The sequence below is a fragment of the Mytilus edulis genome, chromosome 1 (genome assembly GCF_963676685.1).
Source record: "Mytilus edulis chromosome 1, xbMytEdul2.2, whole genome shotgun sequence".
Lineage (NCBI taxonomy): Eukaryota > Metazoa > Mollusca > Bivalvia > Mytilida > Mytilidae > Mytilus > Mytilus edulis.
Genome location: NC_092344.1, coordinates 13,316,206 through 13,334,997, shown reverse-complemented (window position 1 = coordinate 13,334,997; position 18,792 = coordinate 13,316,206). Strand labels below are relative to the sequence as shown.

Here is an 18,792-nt window from a genome sequence, read left to right as displayed (position 1 = left end):
TATGACAGTGTTTACCTTATCTATCGTGATTTCCTTGAAATAAGGCTTCACAAGGAAGCTTTAAACGATATTCCCGTGCTTGCATTTCCTAACATGATTTTCTTGATAGAGGGTTACTGCTCACAAGGAAGCTATTAAATCAAGAGTTCCAAATGGTGAAGTTGAAATCATCCCTTCGTAAATTTTACGGACGACATCACGAGTTGGTTGACCGTTATGGAATAACCGTTTCAAAAATGATATCGGATATGTTCCTTACGTCGTAACTACAATCCCCTTATCCTTTCATGAATGTGACCTACCGAATTAGACTATTTACCGGATTTGTAATCACATAAGCAACACGACGGGTGCCACATGTGGAGCAGGATCTGCTTACCCTTCCGGAGCACCTGAGATCACCCCTAGTTTTTAGTGGGGTTCGTGTTGTTTATTCTTTAGTTTTTTATGTTGTGTCATGTGTACTATTGTTTTTCTGTTTGTCATTTTTAGCCATGGCGTTGTCAATTTGTTTTAGATTTATGAGTTTGACTGTCCTTTTGGTATCTTTCGTCCCTCTTTTAAAGTTCCAAAAGGTTAAGTTGGAATGATCTCTTACAAAATTTTGTGAACGCCAGCACAAGTTGATAAACCGTTATGGAAGATCTATTTATCATATAACGATAAGTCGTCGTTTATTTAACCACTATCCCGTTCTCCGTTTCTTATACCATGACCTACCTAATTAGCCTATCGCCGGTTGCGTTCTTACATGAGCAATACGACGGCTGCTGCATTGGATGTAGTATCTGGCTACCCTTTCGGAGCACATCAATTCACACCTGGTAAAGGTGTGTTGCTAAGCATTTAGTTCTTTAAACTTTTTATGTTGTGTTTTGTATACCTTGGGTGTGATTTTTTAAAATGCTCGTCAGTTCCTTTTAATAGAGCACTGACTCCTGAGGTGATGAATACTTGGGGACTTACTTCTGAGTGCAGCAGTATGGCTTACGTGCTTGTCCGGAAAATAAATTTCGTGTTTCCTAACCGGTCTTCTGGATTTACCTTCATCATTTTCAATAATAATTTTGGTTGAGTTCTATTTTGTGTTACCTTTCAGAGCACTTTTGATCCCCCTGTTTCTGATGGGATTCGTGTTGCTTAGTCTGTAGTTTTCTATGTTGTGTTTTGTGAATTTTTATTCGTATATGGGTCTTTCCCTTGTTAGCCATGGCGTTGTCATTTATTTTGGACAAAAGCGTTTGAATATCCCTCTGTTATCGCTGGTCTCTTTTTCTATTGTCACATTTTGATTGAAAGTGTGAATTCGTATTTCGAATGATGCATGTTAAACAGGAGACGCTTGATGTAGACATACTCGTCTTCCTTCGTTTAAAGTTTGTTGCGATTTTCTTCTAATAAAAGAAAAGATCCAACTAACTTGAGGTGTTGGATTTCAGTCCACTATATGCGTGTAATATGCTTTCTTTTAAATTTACTGATTTAAGGTAGCACAATACAAAGATTTTTCATCCCCAATCAGACATCTTTAAACTGATGTAGTTCATTTCATCCTTCTTTATATTTTATAAAAATGAGGTACCAAAAGAAAGATTAATCTTTCAAATTGTGATAATTTCATTATGACATTATTATTACATAATCAGTTGTTATGTAATTAGTTGCTATATTGTGATGTCCATACTTGGATGAATTTAGCTTCTTTGTTATTCAAGCATAGTAAAATATTTTATAGATTCTTGCACGACACAATTTGACCTCCAAAACTGTATCTCAGATTATTCCTATTGTATTTCATTCTCTCATAAATCTTCAATGAAGTTTGCAACATCAATTCATAAGAGATCACTAAATTCAATTGGGTATAAAATTTGTTCTATTGATGTTTTGGGAAATCTGAGACACTATTTTGGAGGTCATGATGTGTTGTACAAGAATCTATTAAATATTTTGGAATGCTATGAAGAACAAAGATGCTAAATTCATTCAAGTGTGCACATCACAATATAGCAACTAATTACATGACAACTGATTATGTAATAATAATGTCATAATGAAATTATCACAATTTGAAAGATTAATCTTTCTTTTGGTACCTCATTTATAAAATATAAAGAAGGATGAAATGAACTACATCAGTTTAAAGTTGTACGATTATGAGTGAAAAAATCTTTGTATTGTGCTACCTTAAAAGGAAAAACTATTGCCTTTGACCTGACGCTTTTTATTTAGTAAATGTTATACCAAGACGTTCTTCGACTGATATACATCTTCCTTTTTTACTTTCAAATTTCGATTTTTTAATTTATTTTGTGTTTCATCAAGTCCATAAACTAGATGTCAATGTACTTTTATTTATGTGCGTCATTTGACATCTTATCATTTATTCATACCAATAAAGACTATTTATTTCGACTGTTTTAACTTCCCTAACCCAGATCAAAAAACAGATAAGTCATATTTTGCTCATATTTATGAATGTACCTGTTTAAACGTTTAAGCCCGATTCATTTTTTTGCACCTGTCTTAATTCTCAGTATTTGTCATTTGTTCGGTTCATAAGTGTTTTTCGTTTCTCGTATATTATATACATTTGACCGTTGGTTTGCCCGTTTTTACACATATATGTCATTTTAGGGCCTTTATAGTTTACTGTTCGGTTTGAGCCAAGGCCCTGTAATGAAGACCGTACTAAGACTTATAATGATTTACTTATACAAATTGTGACTTGGATGAGAGAGCTGTCATTGTCACTCATATGATATCTTCTGAAGTCTATGTATCTATGTCGTGGACTTTTTCGATGAAAGAGGATCTGAGGTCGTTTATATACGTCGTTTAAAGTACGTGCATAAACTGTTGACCCTTATGGAGTTCATGCGTTCACTTTTGGTTTTAGGATGAGGTCGTTTTGTGAAATATTAATTTCTATATTGAGTATTTTGTGAACTGTTGTCTCTCTTTTTGTCGTTTATTTATTGTTTTTTGTCATGGCAACTTCTGTTTTCCTCGATTCATTGTCTGTTATAACACCATTGATATTTCTTTCCTTTTCTTATAGCAACAGATTACCAAAAATTGATGCAAGGCAACCTTTTATTCTCGTGGACTTCAATCTTAAATGACAAAACGTGGCCTTTAAATACGCATTTTGTTTTTGATTTCTTGGCATTTTATTGAACAATTATACCATATAAATATTTTTTAAAACAATAACAAATATGATATGGTGAGATTCACATGAAATGGTTCAAAGTTTTAACAATAATAGCATGAATAAAAAACTTGAATATCAAAACAATATTAATGAACACGTTATTTGAACCTATAAATATAGATTTTGTAAGTATCTCGTTGAGTTAGATACATTTGTCATTTTATCCATTAGATAAAAAAATAAGAAAATAAGAAAATTCAATAATTAGTAGCAATCTAGAATAAGTAGATACTTGTTTATATCTGTAAGCATGAGTTATGCAACTTCAATATTTCATTTTATTTGACTCTGTAGCAATGGCCTCGTTTTATTTGTGCCATCTCTTCGTCTCCTATGTTTTGTCTCTGGGCACGCAGTAGTAATGGTAATTATTTTTGATATCTGGATTAAGTTCGTTACGAATACCTCTTGAGTTGTAGTTTTCTAGGATATTTGAAATATGTTTGAAGCAAATTTTAGATAGATAATGATGCATTTATACTAGGGATGTCAACGAGTACTCGAGTATCGCTCGGTAGTATCGAGTATCGATTATCAAAATGATACTCGACTAATCGGTTTCCTGTTATAATGTTGTTGCTTTCTTAATTTTAAACAAAAAATATTTTTATTGAGGGCGCTTCCCGGGAAATTAAATATTAACCAAAATGAATAAAAATTAAAATACAATTCGAATGTTTGCGTTTAACTGTCATTTAAAATTTCTCCAAACAGAAGTACGTGTCGGATATATGAACACGAGCATTTTTCCAAGGCTTACACTTTTACTTAAATTTCGTCCCTCCCACAAGTATAACCGTCAGAGCATATATTTTCATCAGCAGGACTGTTAGTTACCTATTAAATTTAAGAAATCGTTACGTCCATGAAAAAGTTTACAAAATAATTTAATTTAAATAAGATCAATTTTGTTGCACCGTGTATCGACTCTCTGCAAATAAACTCATCATAGATACCAGGACTATTTTGTATATACGCCAGACGCGCGTTTCGTCTACAAAAGACTCATCAGTGACGCTCGAATCCAAAAAAGTTAAAAAGGCCAAATAAAGTACGAAGTTGAAGAGCATTGAGGACCAAAAGTCCTAAAAGTTTTGCCAAATCCAGCTAAAGTAATCTATGCCTGAGGTAGAAATGCCTTAGTATCAAATGATTAATGGCATCCAATCATCACCCCTTTGTAGATAATTAAATGTGTTTTTTACGGTTCCCAAATACTGTTGTTTGAGTAATTACTTTTTCTATAGATATTGATTAATTACTTGATTAGATTATTACCAGTTTACATAATTAGTACAAGAAGTAAATGAGCTATTAATTATGGTATAAAATTCCTTCAACTATTTTTTAGTCCTTGGTAATAATGTTGAGAATTTTACGATCATTACAACGACCAACAATACAGAACACTGGTATAATTTTTTGTTTCCCCTTTTATGTAAATGTTTTACCGAGCGAGTACTCAAGTATCGTTCGGTAAATCCAACGAGTAATCGATTAGTAAATCTTCACCGAGTTGACATCCCTAATTTAAACCGATTCAATATAATTGAGATATAAGAGAAATAATATTCGGAACGTAGTGGTGGTACTTTCTGAATTTAATGACGAAATATACACAGGTTATTATACAAAAAGTGTTTGTTGTAAAAACAATGTAGTGTTGACATTATGATGATGATCGATTTTATCAGAAACTTAAATATATCATTGAAAATGCAAATGTATTCTTCAAAATTCTTATTTTCAACATATCAACCTGAATGAACAACGGAATTCTTATGAGTTGTGGTTTTGAATTGATCTTATATACCTTTTAAAACAAATTTAAATAGTTGAAACATCAGAATTTCGACACCATTAGAGTGTCGAATGCGCGTGTTATTCTAAAGCACACAATACTTATCGAAAACTCTCGTGTCTTCCATTTTTCACTAGTTCAACATAAATAAAATAACCCGTAGCTGATGTAGGTAATCCTTAAATTCATTTACATACAAGCAGGGTCATAAATATACCGCATCCATTGACAGAGATTTTCCATGAGAAGACTTTAAGGATTGAGGTCGTCTAGCTCTACGGTTCTTCATAAAATCACTGCTGACTGGCGGTGAACGTGGTGGGGACGCAATGGACTGTTTGAATTTATCCAAAAATGAATAGTTTTTTGTAGGTCCTGATACGATCTTAGCCCTAGCCTCGGTCATCTTGTCCATCCATTTGACCTTTAAATAAAAATTGTTCTGGGTAATTACATTAAAACAAGTAATTAAGATGCATATCTCGGTTACATGTCATGTATCAAGTATTTCGGCCTTATTTTTAGAATACATGGAACACAAGTTTTCAATAATACTCACATACCTCATGTTCAAGAAATATCACACAAATAAGCGTTTTTCATGTGATACTTTTAATCTTTCTTGAGTATCATCTTTACACACACATGTGTGCTACTGATTCATAAAAGATGATCCATCCTGTCAATTCTCTTTTAGAAATGAATAGTGAATCCAGATAATCTATTAGAGATATCTCTTTTTGAATATTTCTTAATGAATAAAGTTTACTTTGATAGTTTGATAAAACATTATTTGAAATATAGTTTTAGAAAATATGAAAACATAACCTTCAGTACACATTCAGGTAAAAGTTAAAATAATTATAATGTTCAAAAGCAGAGTTATAATGAATTATATAACTACATGTATAAAAGTACCTTCATCATTTCATTCGGACACTGGAAAGTGTATACGCCTATAACCTGTTGGTATCGACTTATTTGTACAAGAACAAATGCATTCTTTAAACCGTTTGCTGAAAAAAAGGGATAAGTGTATCATGATTCTTTAAAACAGGTGATATTTAAGTTTGTGTTTTAAATAAACTTTTAAAACTTTACAAATACGACTTTTGTTTAAGGTCTCTAACTGCTTTAATTTGAACGCCTCTGGCGAGTCTTATGAAGACGACACATAGCGCCCATAATTAGAAGCCTGATATCTTTCTTAAAACATTATTAAGAAATTCCATGTTTTAAGAATTTAATTTCATGAAAACTGTCCGATTATGTGGACTGTTCTATAGACATTTCTCAAGTGTGAAATGAAATCGAAAGGTCAATACATCTTGAATGAAGACAGAATATCAGTCTAAATAACAATTACATTGATTCAGCATAGAAAAAATTAATTAATCACTCACTGTTTAATGAACTAATTGCAGTAATATAGATTTAAGTAAAATAATCAGCTTTTAATCCTGATTGTTCAGTTGACCATATTCTGTCTTGCTTATTTCTCAGTAACATTAATGAGCTTTGTAATATGTTACGTGTGGCGTACTAAATTATAATCCTGGTACCTTTGATAACTAAGACCTTATATCATACACGGAAGTAATGTATTCTTCATTTCATGTGACCTGTTTCGGTATTATAATGTTGGTTGTTATATGTTACCTTTGACATACAGCGTGTGATTTGAGCAAATCAGACGACAACTTAACACAAAGAGATGTATCATGGCTACAAATGGGACACGTTTATCGTATTTAAATCAACGAGAAAGCAACTTACGACAGGTCACAGTAATGGTTTCAATGGCACGAAAGAGCAAAACAACAACATATGAAACACTATAAATGTCATTTAATCGCAAAAATGAGACAAAATGCAAAAGGGACAAGTAACGACTTGATTAAAGCACGGTAACATTTCTTTCAAGTTCCCATTAGTTAACATCCTACAAAAACCACGTGACTAACTGTAAATGGTTCTGACTGTTTTACGCCGAACCCATCGATATCAGTCTTGGAATGTTTTATAATTATTATCTTGAAGGAAGTATTCTGGACATAAACACTACGAATTGGCTATGCCATATAAAGATAAAAACGGATATGATGTTCTAACTTTTAATTGATGTAGACGAATGACTCATCTAGTGGTGTATCGATCAGGATGAGTTTCTAGTGTCTATATGACATAGCTAATGAAGTGGAAATGGGTGTTACAATTGGACTCACCTACTGCCTCTGCATGACCTATATCGTGTAAACTAAGTCGATCAAGTGACATTGGCTGTTTTATTACCACATACGTGCCTTTGTCTACCGTTGACATAGTCTGCATCTTCATATAATTACTATCCAATGAATGTTTCTGAAAATGATATGACAGAATAAGTTTCATACTTCCTTCAAATTGTTATAAATTTAAAAATAAAGACTTTATCATTTATTTTAGAAAGTCATTATGAGAATATTTTGAGATATTTAAAAAAAAGATTTCTATATTATATATATCTAAGTAGTACAATGCATTATGTCTAGATGCTTTTTTTAGTTGTGATTTAGTGAAGGTTGGTGCAAAATATTTGACTTTGTACAGGAGGATAATTATGTACGCTACAATTACTTTTTGAATAACAAACAGCATGGAGCTGTTCGACATGTGTGCAATTACATGTTGCTTTGTTAACGTGAACACTTCCTGTACAACATATTTATATTCAGTGTTGTTGTATATTTGTTGCTTGTTGTTCATTGATGCTTCATTTTTCACCATGGTTTTGGTTTTCTAAGTGGATGATATGGGGTCCCTGATTCACACTTCCTTATCCCTTAACCCTCACTTCCATGACCCTAACCCTAACCGTTATTGCAAGAGGAAAACCGCTCAAAAAAAATTCCCAGAATATTCAATTTGTTATTCCCTATTTTTGCCCAGTTTCTTTTCCTGACTCCCACTTCCCGCCCCTTTTTCCTTTTTTCCTTAACATCAATACACCCCCTCTTGATCAGATTTCAGTTGATAGCTTTTGATTTTATGACGCAGCACCTACTTTAAAAACACCGAAGGCAAACAAATCTGATTGAATTAACAAATATGTAGTTCTCCTTACCTTTCTTTGAAGTTTCTTTGGTTTTGTTATTAATAAAATGTCATCGAAAAGGAAAACATACATTTCATTAGATTTGGCAGAATCTGAAAAATATAAGGAAAGAAACAATAAATTACTTAAGGAATACCAGCAAATAGCTATTCAACCGAAAATTTGATAAACTGGTAAACTACTGGTTTTTGTTGCTGTTTTATAGACGTGAATATCATAGCAATTTTGTTAATAAGCAATACAACATACCAAAATATAAATCCAAACACCAATTTTCCTTTCATCACAAAATTCATGCAAAAAATAATTATCAAATATTTATCTTTGTAAACTTTGCTTGTAATAAAATTACAAACATGATGGGCGCCCCTTGTGGAACAGGATCTGCACACCCTCCCGGAGCACCTGATCTAAATTCAAATTTTTGTGGCGTTCGTGTTGATTTGTCTTTGTTTTTCTATTTTGTGGTTTGTGTACTATATATTGTTTGCCTGTTTGTCTTTTGTCTTTTTTAGCCATGGTGTTGTCAGTGTATTTTCAATGAATGTTTGAGGCGCTTACATATCCTTCTGGTATCTTTCTCCCGTTTTTTAGTTGAATATTAATGGTTATGTTGGTTAAATCGTGATACATACTTACCAACAAGAGTTAAAAATCCCTCATGAACAAGTTGTCTACCTGGACTACATATAAGTCGTTCACAAGGTTGTCTTGATAATCTGGTTTTTAGAAACTAAAATAGAAAAGAACTCATTTACGAAAAGGGATGACAATGTACGAAAACGGTTAAAACACATTAAAATATTGCTAAAAGCTATTAATTGTTGCGACATAGATATGACGATACTGTTCTAAATTTTGATAGAGCATTGCATAGAGCATGTCAAGGTTAAAGCACATAGATCATGACTGGAAAAACAGGGGAAATACTCTCTTTGAAAATGAAACAAGTCAATACTTATACAAGCATAAACCAAATGTCATTTATTTACCAAAACGTAAGTTTTAGCCTTGACGGTAACTAGTTACAAAATATTGTATAAGAGTACACTATGCATATAGTTCAAAGTTTCAAAGATAATGGACCATGAATGAAATTGCGTAAGCATCTATCATTTAAGCAATGATTGTTTAAAATATTTTTTCTGTCTTTTATTATTATTTATAATATTATAAATTTATAAATTTATTAATGGTGTTACTTGCGAACTTACATTTGGAATAAGAGCTCTCGGATCAATATCTGAGATTGATGGCCACACTAACTGACTCTGTATATCTTGTAAACGTTCATAATTTTTTACCCATTTTAATTTATCTTCCATCTTTTCTGAAATCATATAATTTAAAATTGTATCAATATTTAGATAACATTCACAATATATGCATATTGACATGACAAGTAATACATACATGAATAAAAGACCCAGAACTGCCGAAATGACTTGTAGATAAACAATACAGCCATAATGACTGATCTACGTAACAAACAGAACAACAAAAATGACAATTAGAAAAACAGAACAACGAAAATGACAGATAGACACAAAAAAAAAACAGTTAAAAAAATACATATCAGAACTAAGTTAACCGTAATACGTTGGTGTCATTCAAAATAACATGCAACCAATATAAATTTTAAAACAGATTGATCAATTCTATTTCTTTTATTATAACACATTGACTGTTATGAAACAACCGTTTCACAGATGATGTCGGATATGTTCCTTATTTCGTAACAACAACACCCTTCCCTTTTCACGAATGTGACCTAACGAAATAGACTATTTACCGGATTTGTAATAACATAAGCAACACGACAGGTGCCACATGTGGAGCAGGATCTGCTTACCCTTCCGTAGCACCTATAAGATCACCCCCAGTTTTTTGGTTCGGATTCGTGTTGCTTAGTCTTTAGTTTTCTATATTGTGTCTTCTGTTCTATTTTTTGTCTGTTTGTCTTTTTATTTTTAGCCATGGTGTTGTCAGTTTATTTTCTATCCATGAGGTTGACTTTCCCTCTGGTATCTTTCGTCCCTCTTTTGTTCACTTGTCATACGAATTAGCCTTTCTCCCTTTTAATTTTTGATATGAAAGTTATAGTGCAAATAAGATTAACACGTCAGTAGTAAACACAGTATTCCAATTATTGTCTCCAAGCCTGGTCATCTCTGTTTTACATAACAATAATGTGGTTATTTTTATAAATTTCCTGTTTACAAAACTTTGAATTTTTCGAATAACTAAGAATTTTCTTATCCGAGACATAGATTACTTTAGCCGTATTTGGCACAACTTTTTGGAATTTTGAATCCTCAATGCTCTTCAACTTTGTACCTGTTTGACGTTATAGATATTTTGATATGAGCTTCACTGATAAGTCTTATGTAGACGAAAAGCGCGTCTGGCGTACTTAATTATAATCCTGGTACCTTTGATAACTATTTTTACAAGAACTTTTATTTTCATATTTACAACAATTGACGTGATTCACTAATTTTATCTTGTTTAGAATTACCTAAAAACTTAAATTATCAGGCTAACATTCCACACGTGTTTTGTTGTTTCCTCCATTATTGAAACTAAAGTAGGCATTCTACCAATATACTTACTCAGTGAAAATTCTACTTTTTCTCTAAGTTCGGACAGCAGCTCTTGTTCTGTGGAGTTTTGTGTATATTTTCTGATATTTATTAGTAACAATGGAAATTTTGAACAGTGCTGAATGGGCGCTACCAATAAATCATTTAACTGTAATCGGTTACATCTTTGGTCAGAGGTACACCACTAAAACATGTAAACAAAAATAACATTCATTATTAATTATTTGAAAGATAACGGATGAAGGTAAATCCAGCAAAGACTCTTCGGACGCATGAAAGTGTAGTATATCATTTTTTGTTTGTGGTTTTATGATTAGAAAAATGATTTGTAGTGAAATAGTGTTCAAATAAGATAGAAGGTGCCAGTATGAAGCATTTAAATAAAATACCAACAAGAAGTCACGCCTTGTCGTGCTAGTGAGTCTCTATATTTAATTAGCAGTGCCAGTGAGTCTCTGTATTAAACAAATATTGGTAAACATTGTGTCTCACAGTTCCTGGAAACTCTTTGATAAAACCATTTGAAATAAAATAATATTAATAATTATTAGTAGTAGAAGTAATAGTGAAAGTAACAACATAAGCGAACATCACATTTGACCAGTAAAATAAGAATACCTTTTCAAAATCAGCAAAGTCATCATGCCGACGTAACTGGTCAAGGTAGCCTAATGCATTAACATAATTCAAACAGTAAGTGTGATATACCCCGCCATCTCTGGAATGTGTTGTGAACTGAATATATATATATATCAAAACTTAAAATAAAAACTTTACAATCAGGATTTACTTAGAAAAGAAAATGACAAAATCGAGTTAATCTCGACATGCAATATTATTGATATATAGCTGTATATAAAAAGCACTTAGGGTGGAATCCTTTTTTTTGTTCTAAGAAACACGGAAATCAACACAATTGGCAACCAATACCTCCTATATATATAAAGGAGTGCAATTTTCACCATGCATGTACCAACAGTGCTGTTCTTTTGCGTTTTGTGGATTTTTTTAAATTGCTACGTATGAACTGATTTTTTTTGTCATTGATGGATACATGTATCTTTCTTATCTATCAAAACAAACATGTATAATGTAAAAAAACATACATACAGTACATTGAAAATAATTTACCAAGTTATCATTGCATTTGAGAATACAAGAATCTGAGTATTTTTAAATGTATATTTGTTCATAAAATATGTAGCCTTGGATAACATTTTACATACCCGTTCAAAAGCTCGTACAAGCACATTTGTACTGCCAAAATCTGTGGAGCTCATATCTTTTACCAAAGCAGATATAAAATCTTTGCAAAATGTATAGCTGACCTAAAATGTAAATAAAGTTTTCTATAATACACTAGTTGTCGTTTGTTTCTGTGCTGCATACATGTATTCGTTTTTCCTTAAAACAATGTGAACGTTAATGAGGTCGTTGGTTTTACTCGTTATTTTGTAAAAGATTTGTGATTTCGGGGCATTTTATAGCCGACTGTGCGATATGGACTTTGCTTATTGATTTACTTTTGATGTTAATTGTTTTGTCATTTCGGTCTCTTATGGAGAGTTTTCCCATTGACAATCATACCACATTTTCTTTTTTTAAAGCTATTTTTACATGTATACGACTGCTGGTTTGTGATATTGTAAGATATGAATTTTGAGATAGATTTAAATAAATGTTCTGGTATTGTTTTGGCAGTAAGCACACTTTTCGTTTAAAGTAATGATTCGAATGAAATTAACATGCATTCCACGTGACAAATTGCAATAGGTTTATTGGTTGTTAATCTGTTAGAGAATGGCCATCGTCCCTGACAAGTTCTAAAACTAGTGTTTTAGTTATTTCTATTATGAATGAGATAAGAAACAGATTGGACAGACAGTATACAGAAATAACATAGTCTATCATATAAATAATTTATGTTCGTTTGAACTAATAGAATTTAGAAAATAAACCCCAAAAACCGCGGTATTTTTCCACGTCTTGTATATATTGTTGTTTCTTATATTTGTGCCTCAGTAAAGAAAATTAACATATAATTTTACACATCACTGAAATAAAAATTTCATCATCATAAATATGACCATTCGAAAGTAAGTAGTTGTCTTGGTATTACTTATTTGAATCAGACTTTCGTCATTTATGCCGTCAATACAATAAAAATAATTCCAAGGGAAATCCTTCAAAAATTTAAAGTTTTAATGATAAAATTGAAATTGGTGTAAAATATACTTACATAGCAAAGTTCATCTAAATTACCGAAAATATCATGAGGTTCAGCAAACATTAAATGTCCTTCAACCTGAACTTTTTTCAACGGTTCCATGAAGCACTGCATAAAAAAAGACAGTTTCGTCAACAGAAATATAGTAGAAGTATTAATTTTTGCAGTGGTCGTTACAAAATGTATTTGCTTGACATTTTAAAGAATAGTTAATCCTTGCTATATCATTCTACTAAAAATAGATAATTCAATTTATATTGAATATTAATAAATTATCATGAAGTCAATGTATTTACTCAATCTTCTTTGAAAATTTAACATAAGAACTTTACCCTTTAAAACGTTATCTATATTTACAAGCATACAACAATGAGTCAGGAAGACTTCTTAAATTCCTACCTTGACAGAACAACACACCTAAATCATCCAATTGAGAATATGTAATAGAAACAACAAAACAACCAAAGAGTATCTCGAAACATGTATACGTACATGTGTGTAACTTTTAAAAACAAGTTTTTTTTACTGTAATTGACTACCCAACGAAATGAATGTACGCACAACACAAGTAACAACTGGTTGTGTAACTTTTGACAAAACACTGTATGCTGCGAAACAAATATATACCAGAAAAACACTGATATTAGAAAACAATAATACATTTGTTAAGGTGATGAAACAACCGGTTTTTCAATATGCAGCAAGGATGTATAAATAACATAGATTTTTTCTCTCGATTAAATACATATTTCCTACGCAAGAGCGTTATAGATTCGGTTTAAGTAAAACCACTTACGTGCTTCAGAACCATGAGATGGTCTATTAAGAAAACACATTCACTTTTGAATAATTCCCATACTGCCTCACGTCGTTTTCTCTCTTTGTCTGGTATCGTAATCTCATCCTGTTGTTTGTCAGAGCTAGCCACTAAATCTGACCAATGCAGCGTCTATAATAAGATTAAATTAGGTGTAAGGACATACTATAGTTAGCTTATATTTTAGATGGATGGGATGATTGTTTTCAAAACCAAAGAAATATGGAAACCTTGTTATGTTCAAGGTTATAAATAATTCTGATCATTTTCAAATAACAATATAAATGGAACATTTCTGTGTATGACTTTGTTGTAACGGAATGTTAGATTTAAATCATGTGACATCGTTTGGTTACATATCTTTAATTAAAGATCGTTGGTCAACCTATATATTCATCATAGGTACCATGTACCTCAGATGTGCTGCTCGTTACAAAAGACTTATCAGTGACGCTCAAATTCAAAAATGTATAAAGGCCAAAGACAGTTCGACGTGGATTTTGGTTTGTGTGTCGTGTTGTTAAATTGATGTCTCATTTACTATTACGCGTCACTTTTTTTTCATTTCTATGTTGGTTGAAAATTAAAAAATAAAATCTACAACAACAAAAAAAACCCCAAAAAAACTAGGAATAAGAACTGAATTCGTCAAACTGATATATAAAAGACACATAATTGCTAACAGTATAACGCTAATGCACAATGATTGTTATCTTTCTTTGAATACTTTAAATCAGATGAAACACATAAACAAAAGTTGGGAGCGTAATACACTGTTCAACATCTAGCATCCGGAGCGTAATACACTGTTCAACATCTAGCATCCCGAGCGTAATACACTGTTCAACATCTAGCATCCGGAGCCGTAATACACTGTTCAACATCTAGCATCCGGAGCGTAATACACTGTTCTACATCTAGCATCCGGAGCGTAATACACTGTTCAACATCTAGCATCCGGAGCGTAATACACTGTTCAACATCTAGCATCCGGAGCGTAATACATTGTTCAACATCTAGCATCCGGAGCGTAATACACTAGTACTGTTCAACATCTAGCATCTGGAGCGTAATACACTGTTCAACATCTAGCATCCGGAGCGTAATACACTGTTCAACATCTAGCATCCGGAGCGTAATACACTGTTCAACATCTAGCATCCGGTGCGTAATACACTGTTCAACATCTAGCATCCGGAGCGTAATACACTGTTCAACATCTAGCATCCGGAGCGTAATACACTGTTCAACATCTAGCATCCGGAGCGTAATACACTGTTCAACATCTAGCATCCCGAGCGTAATACACTGTTCAACATCTAGCATCCGGAGCGTAATACACTGTTCAACATCTAGCATCCCGAGCGTAATACACTGTTCAACATCTAGCATCCGGAGCGTAATACACTGTTCAACATCTAGCATCCGGAGCGTAATACACTGTTCTACATCTAGCATCCGGAGCGTAATACACTGTTCAACATCTAGCATCCGGAGCGTAATACACTGTTCAACATCTAACATCCGGAGCGTAATACACTGTTCAACATCTAGCATCCGGAGCGTAATACACTGTTCAACATCTAGCATCTGGAGCGTAATACACTGTTCAACATCTAGCATAACGGAGCGTAATACACTGTTCAACATCTAGCATCCGGAGCGTAATACATTGTTCAACATCTAGCATCCGGAGCGTAATACACTGTTCAACATCTAGCATCTGGAGCGTAATACACTGTTCAACATCTAGCATCCGGAGCGTAATACACTGTTCAACATCTAGCATCCGGAGCGTAATACACTGTTCAACATCTAGCATCCGGTGCGTAATACACTGTTCAACATCTAGTATCCGGAGCGTAATACACTGTTCAACATCTAGCATCCGGAGCGTAATACACTGTTCAACATCTAGCATCCGGAGCGTAATACATTGTTCAACATCTAGCATCCGGAGCGTAATACACTAGTACTGTTCAACATCTAGCATCTGGAGCGTAATACACTGTTCAACATCTAGCATCCGGAGCGTAATACACTGTTCAACATCTAGCATCCGGAGCGTAATACACTGTTCAACATCTAGCATCCGGTGCGTAATACACTGTTCAACATCTAGCATCCGGAGCGTAATACACTGTTCAACATCTAGCATCCGGAGCGTAATACACTGTTCAACATCTAGCATCCGGAGCGTAATACACTGTTCAACATCTAGCATCCCGAGCGTAATACACTGTTCAACATCTAGCATCCGGAGCGTAATACACTGTTCAACATCTAGCATCCGGAGCGTAATACACTGTTCAACATCTAGCATCCGGAGCGTAATACACTGTTCAACATCTAGCATCCGGAGCGTAATACACTGTTCAACATCTAGCATCCAGAGCGTAATACACTGTTCAACATCTAGCATCCGTTTGGGTTTTTTTCAAGGTAAGTACACATACGGTGTTTATCTCGTTCGGTGAGATATGAATATGAGATATTTAGTATCACAATATCAACGCTTATACTATACCGATTTTTCTTATATGCCATTAAATGATTGTCTTTTAATTCGAATGGAGAACTTTGGCTTACCTTATATGCCGTCAGATGATTGTCTTTGAATTCGGATGGTGTGATTTGGCTTAAAATATCTTCAAGTCGTGGTAAGGATTCCTTACTTCTGGTTTTCATCTGTAAATTATTGGCATTTTGACAATTTGGAAAGTTAAATAGAGGCTATCTCCATTATAGTCATGAATAATAGGCTGGATATGTATCATTTTAATTCAATTATATACCATTGATATATATCCCCTGTGTATTTGACTGACTCAACAATATATTTCCATTATTTTAATGCAATACAATACATATATTTAGTTACAGATGATGTTCGATATCATCGAGCATACATGTTTCACTTACAGAAATACAACAAGTGAGGACGCCATTTTTTTAAAACTTTTTCCCTGCGTTTGCCTTTTCATTTTGAAACTAGTCTATAGCTATTTATTTTTATACACATTTAAGCCCATTAAATAACGGCGCTCTTGACAAAAAGATGCAACGCTGACATGTCATTGTGGTATCATTGTCAGTAGGAGTATTGCATCTGACAAGAAGGAGAATTGCTATAAATTAATCGTATATGTAAAACAAACTTGATAAAGTTTTTGTATAACAATTCAAAAGATATAACTATAAATAAAAGCTTACCAACTTCAATAATGAAAATGACTGTCTTTTCTTTGAATCTAGATGAATTAAAATCTCCGGTTAGACTTTGTAAACAATTGTTACATTGATTATACATGTATATGGAAATTTGAAACAAAAGAATCTTCACAAACTAAAAGTGTGCACAAATATTATATAAAAAAAACCAGGTTGATATCGATAAAAATACAATAGATAATGATGAAAAAAGGAGGATAATCATTTAGTACTTGTAGCAACCAACATTCAATAAATGACGATACAGGGAAATGTAATATGCATTTTAATCCTACTTGGTACTTTCCGACATGCTGACATAATTTAAAAAGTGATGATAAGCAAGGTAGAAGCACGCACATGCCATCTACCCGGCCATATTATTCAAGGCTGACCAGTCTTTGCTCTTAATCATAAGTGTTAATTACCTATAAAAAATGCAGCAAACACAAATGTTTTTTTAACAAATAATGATATGCTTTATCTCATTTTTACCATCAAATACAATTTTCTCCTTGCTATACTAATATATACATATGGTGTCACGTGGTTTCCATGGAAACCAGACTATTCAGATTTTTTTATTGATTTTTTTTAATTTGACTTAGTTTGGATCATTTCAACTTAAAAAAAAAGTAATCGAAAAAAAATAATCTGGCCAAAATTTTTCATATTTGGTCTATTATTACAGAGAATTGATGTTAAGTTTTGTTTTGACGCGGTCGGTGATAGATTTAAAACATACTTTTACCAAAGCGAGCACGATACCACAAAGCCACAGCTTCTGCTTAAAAATAGTGGACAAAAATTAGGTTTTCAAAGCAGTGGCACACTTTAAGAAGTAAATATTCCAACTGACAACTACATGTTGTTTTTAAATAAAATTACTTGAAAATAAACGAATGCTATCAGGTTAAAAGGCAAACTCAATAATCCATAATTCATATAATTACGGGGAAACCATCTGCCTTATCTATTATAAATCTAGATGTGTCAAAGCGACATGAATGGCCCCATCTCAAAAGAGTGAAAAATCTGCAATTTCAAAAACGCATGTGGACACAAACATGATGGTAGTCTCGCATATCAAAAATAAGCTCAAAATCTGGAGGCGAAAAGAAAAAAAGTCCGTGTAACTGTTGTTTTCAACAATTTTCAAAGTTGTAAACCCTTAATTTTTGCAAAAATTAGCGGAGTGGAACAAAACTAAAACTTGATCTGTAACTCATTATGGTTAGCTCACATACCAAAAATCAGCCCAATATCTGAAAGCATTTAGAAAAAAGGTTCGTATAACTGTGATTTTTAAATATTTATACAAGTCCAAAGCCCTAAATTACAGCAAAATTCAGCCGAGCGGAACGAAACTGAAACTTTATCTGTAACTCATCATGGATAACTCACATACCAAATATCAGCCGAATATCTGAAAGCGTTTTGGAAAAAAGTCCGTATAACTGTGATTTTCAACAATTTATCATGGTCCAAAGCCCGTAATTTCGGTACAAATTAGCGAAGCGGAACGAAACTAAAATTTGATCTGTACCTCATCATGGTTAACTCACATATAAAAAATCAGCCCAATATCTGAAGGCTTTTTGAAAAAAAACTCCATATAATGGTTTGTTGCGGAATAACGGAATGACAGAATGACGGTTTAACTATATGACACCGACAACTTCGTTGCGGGGCCATAAAAAGAAACGAGAAATACTTCAAACGACAACTACTGAACATAAGATTCCCTTTCTCACTTTGATAGGTCACTAGTCTAAATACCACATGTAATGATAGTCGGTAAGATAATATCGTTACATATTGTT

The 18,792-nt window shown here is 32.9% G+C and overlaps 1 protein-coding gene across 3 annotated transcripts in view; it reads right to left on the bottom strand.

The window, feature by feature from the left end:
• Positions 1–3,149: 3,149 nt before the first annotated feature.
• LOC139524397 (pleckstrin homology domain-containing family G member 7-like) overlaps positions 3,150–18,792 on the bottom strand; it is a 107,340-nt gene continuing 91,697 nt past the window's right edge. For 2 of the 3 annotated variants that reach the window (XM_071319172.1, XM_071319179.1), the window contains exons 8-20: positions 16,973–17,010; positions 16,349–16,447; positions 13,739–13,891; positions 12,955–13,050; positions 11,942–12,043; positions 11,334–11,450; positions 10,725–10,899; positions 9,327–9,442; positions 8,752–8,845; positions 8,122–8,204; positions 7,244–7,379; positions 5,937–6,034; positions 3,150–5,442 (exon numbers count right to left, since the gene is read on the bottom strand). In XM_071319172.1, coding sequence (XP_071175273.1) covers positions 5,224–5,442; positions 5,937–6,034; positions 7,244–7,379; positions 8,122–8,204; positions 8,752–8,845; positions 9,327–9,442; positions 10,725–10,899; positions 11,334–11,450; positions 11,942–12,043; positions 12,955–13,050; positions 13,739–13,891; positions 16,349–16,447; positions 16,973–17,010 — 1,526 coding nt within the window. In that variant the 3' untranslated portion in view covers positions 3,150–5,223. The remainder of the gene's footprint in view (positions 5,443–5,936; positions 6,035–7,243; positions 7,380–8,121; positions 8,205–8,751; positions 8,846–9,326; positions 9,443–10,724; positions 10,900–11,333; positions 11,451–11,941; positions 12,044–12,954; positions 13,051–13,738; positions 13,892–16,348; positions 16,448–16,972; positions 17,011–18,792) is intronic. The other variant, XR_011664791.1, reaches the window with a different exon arrangement.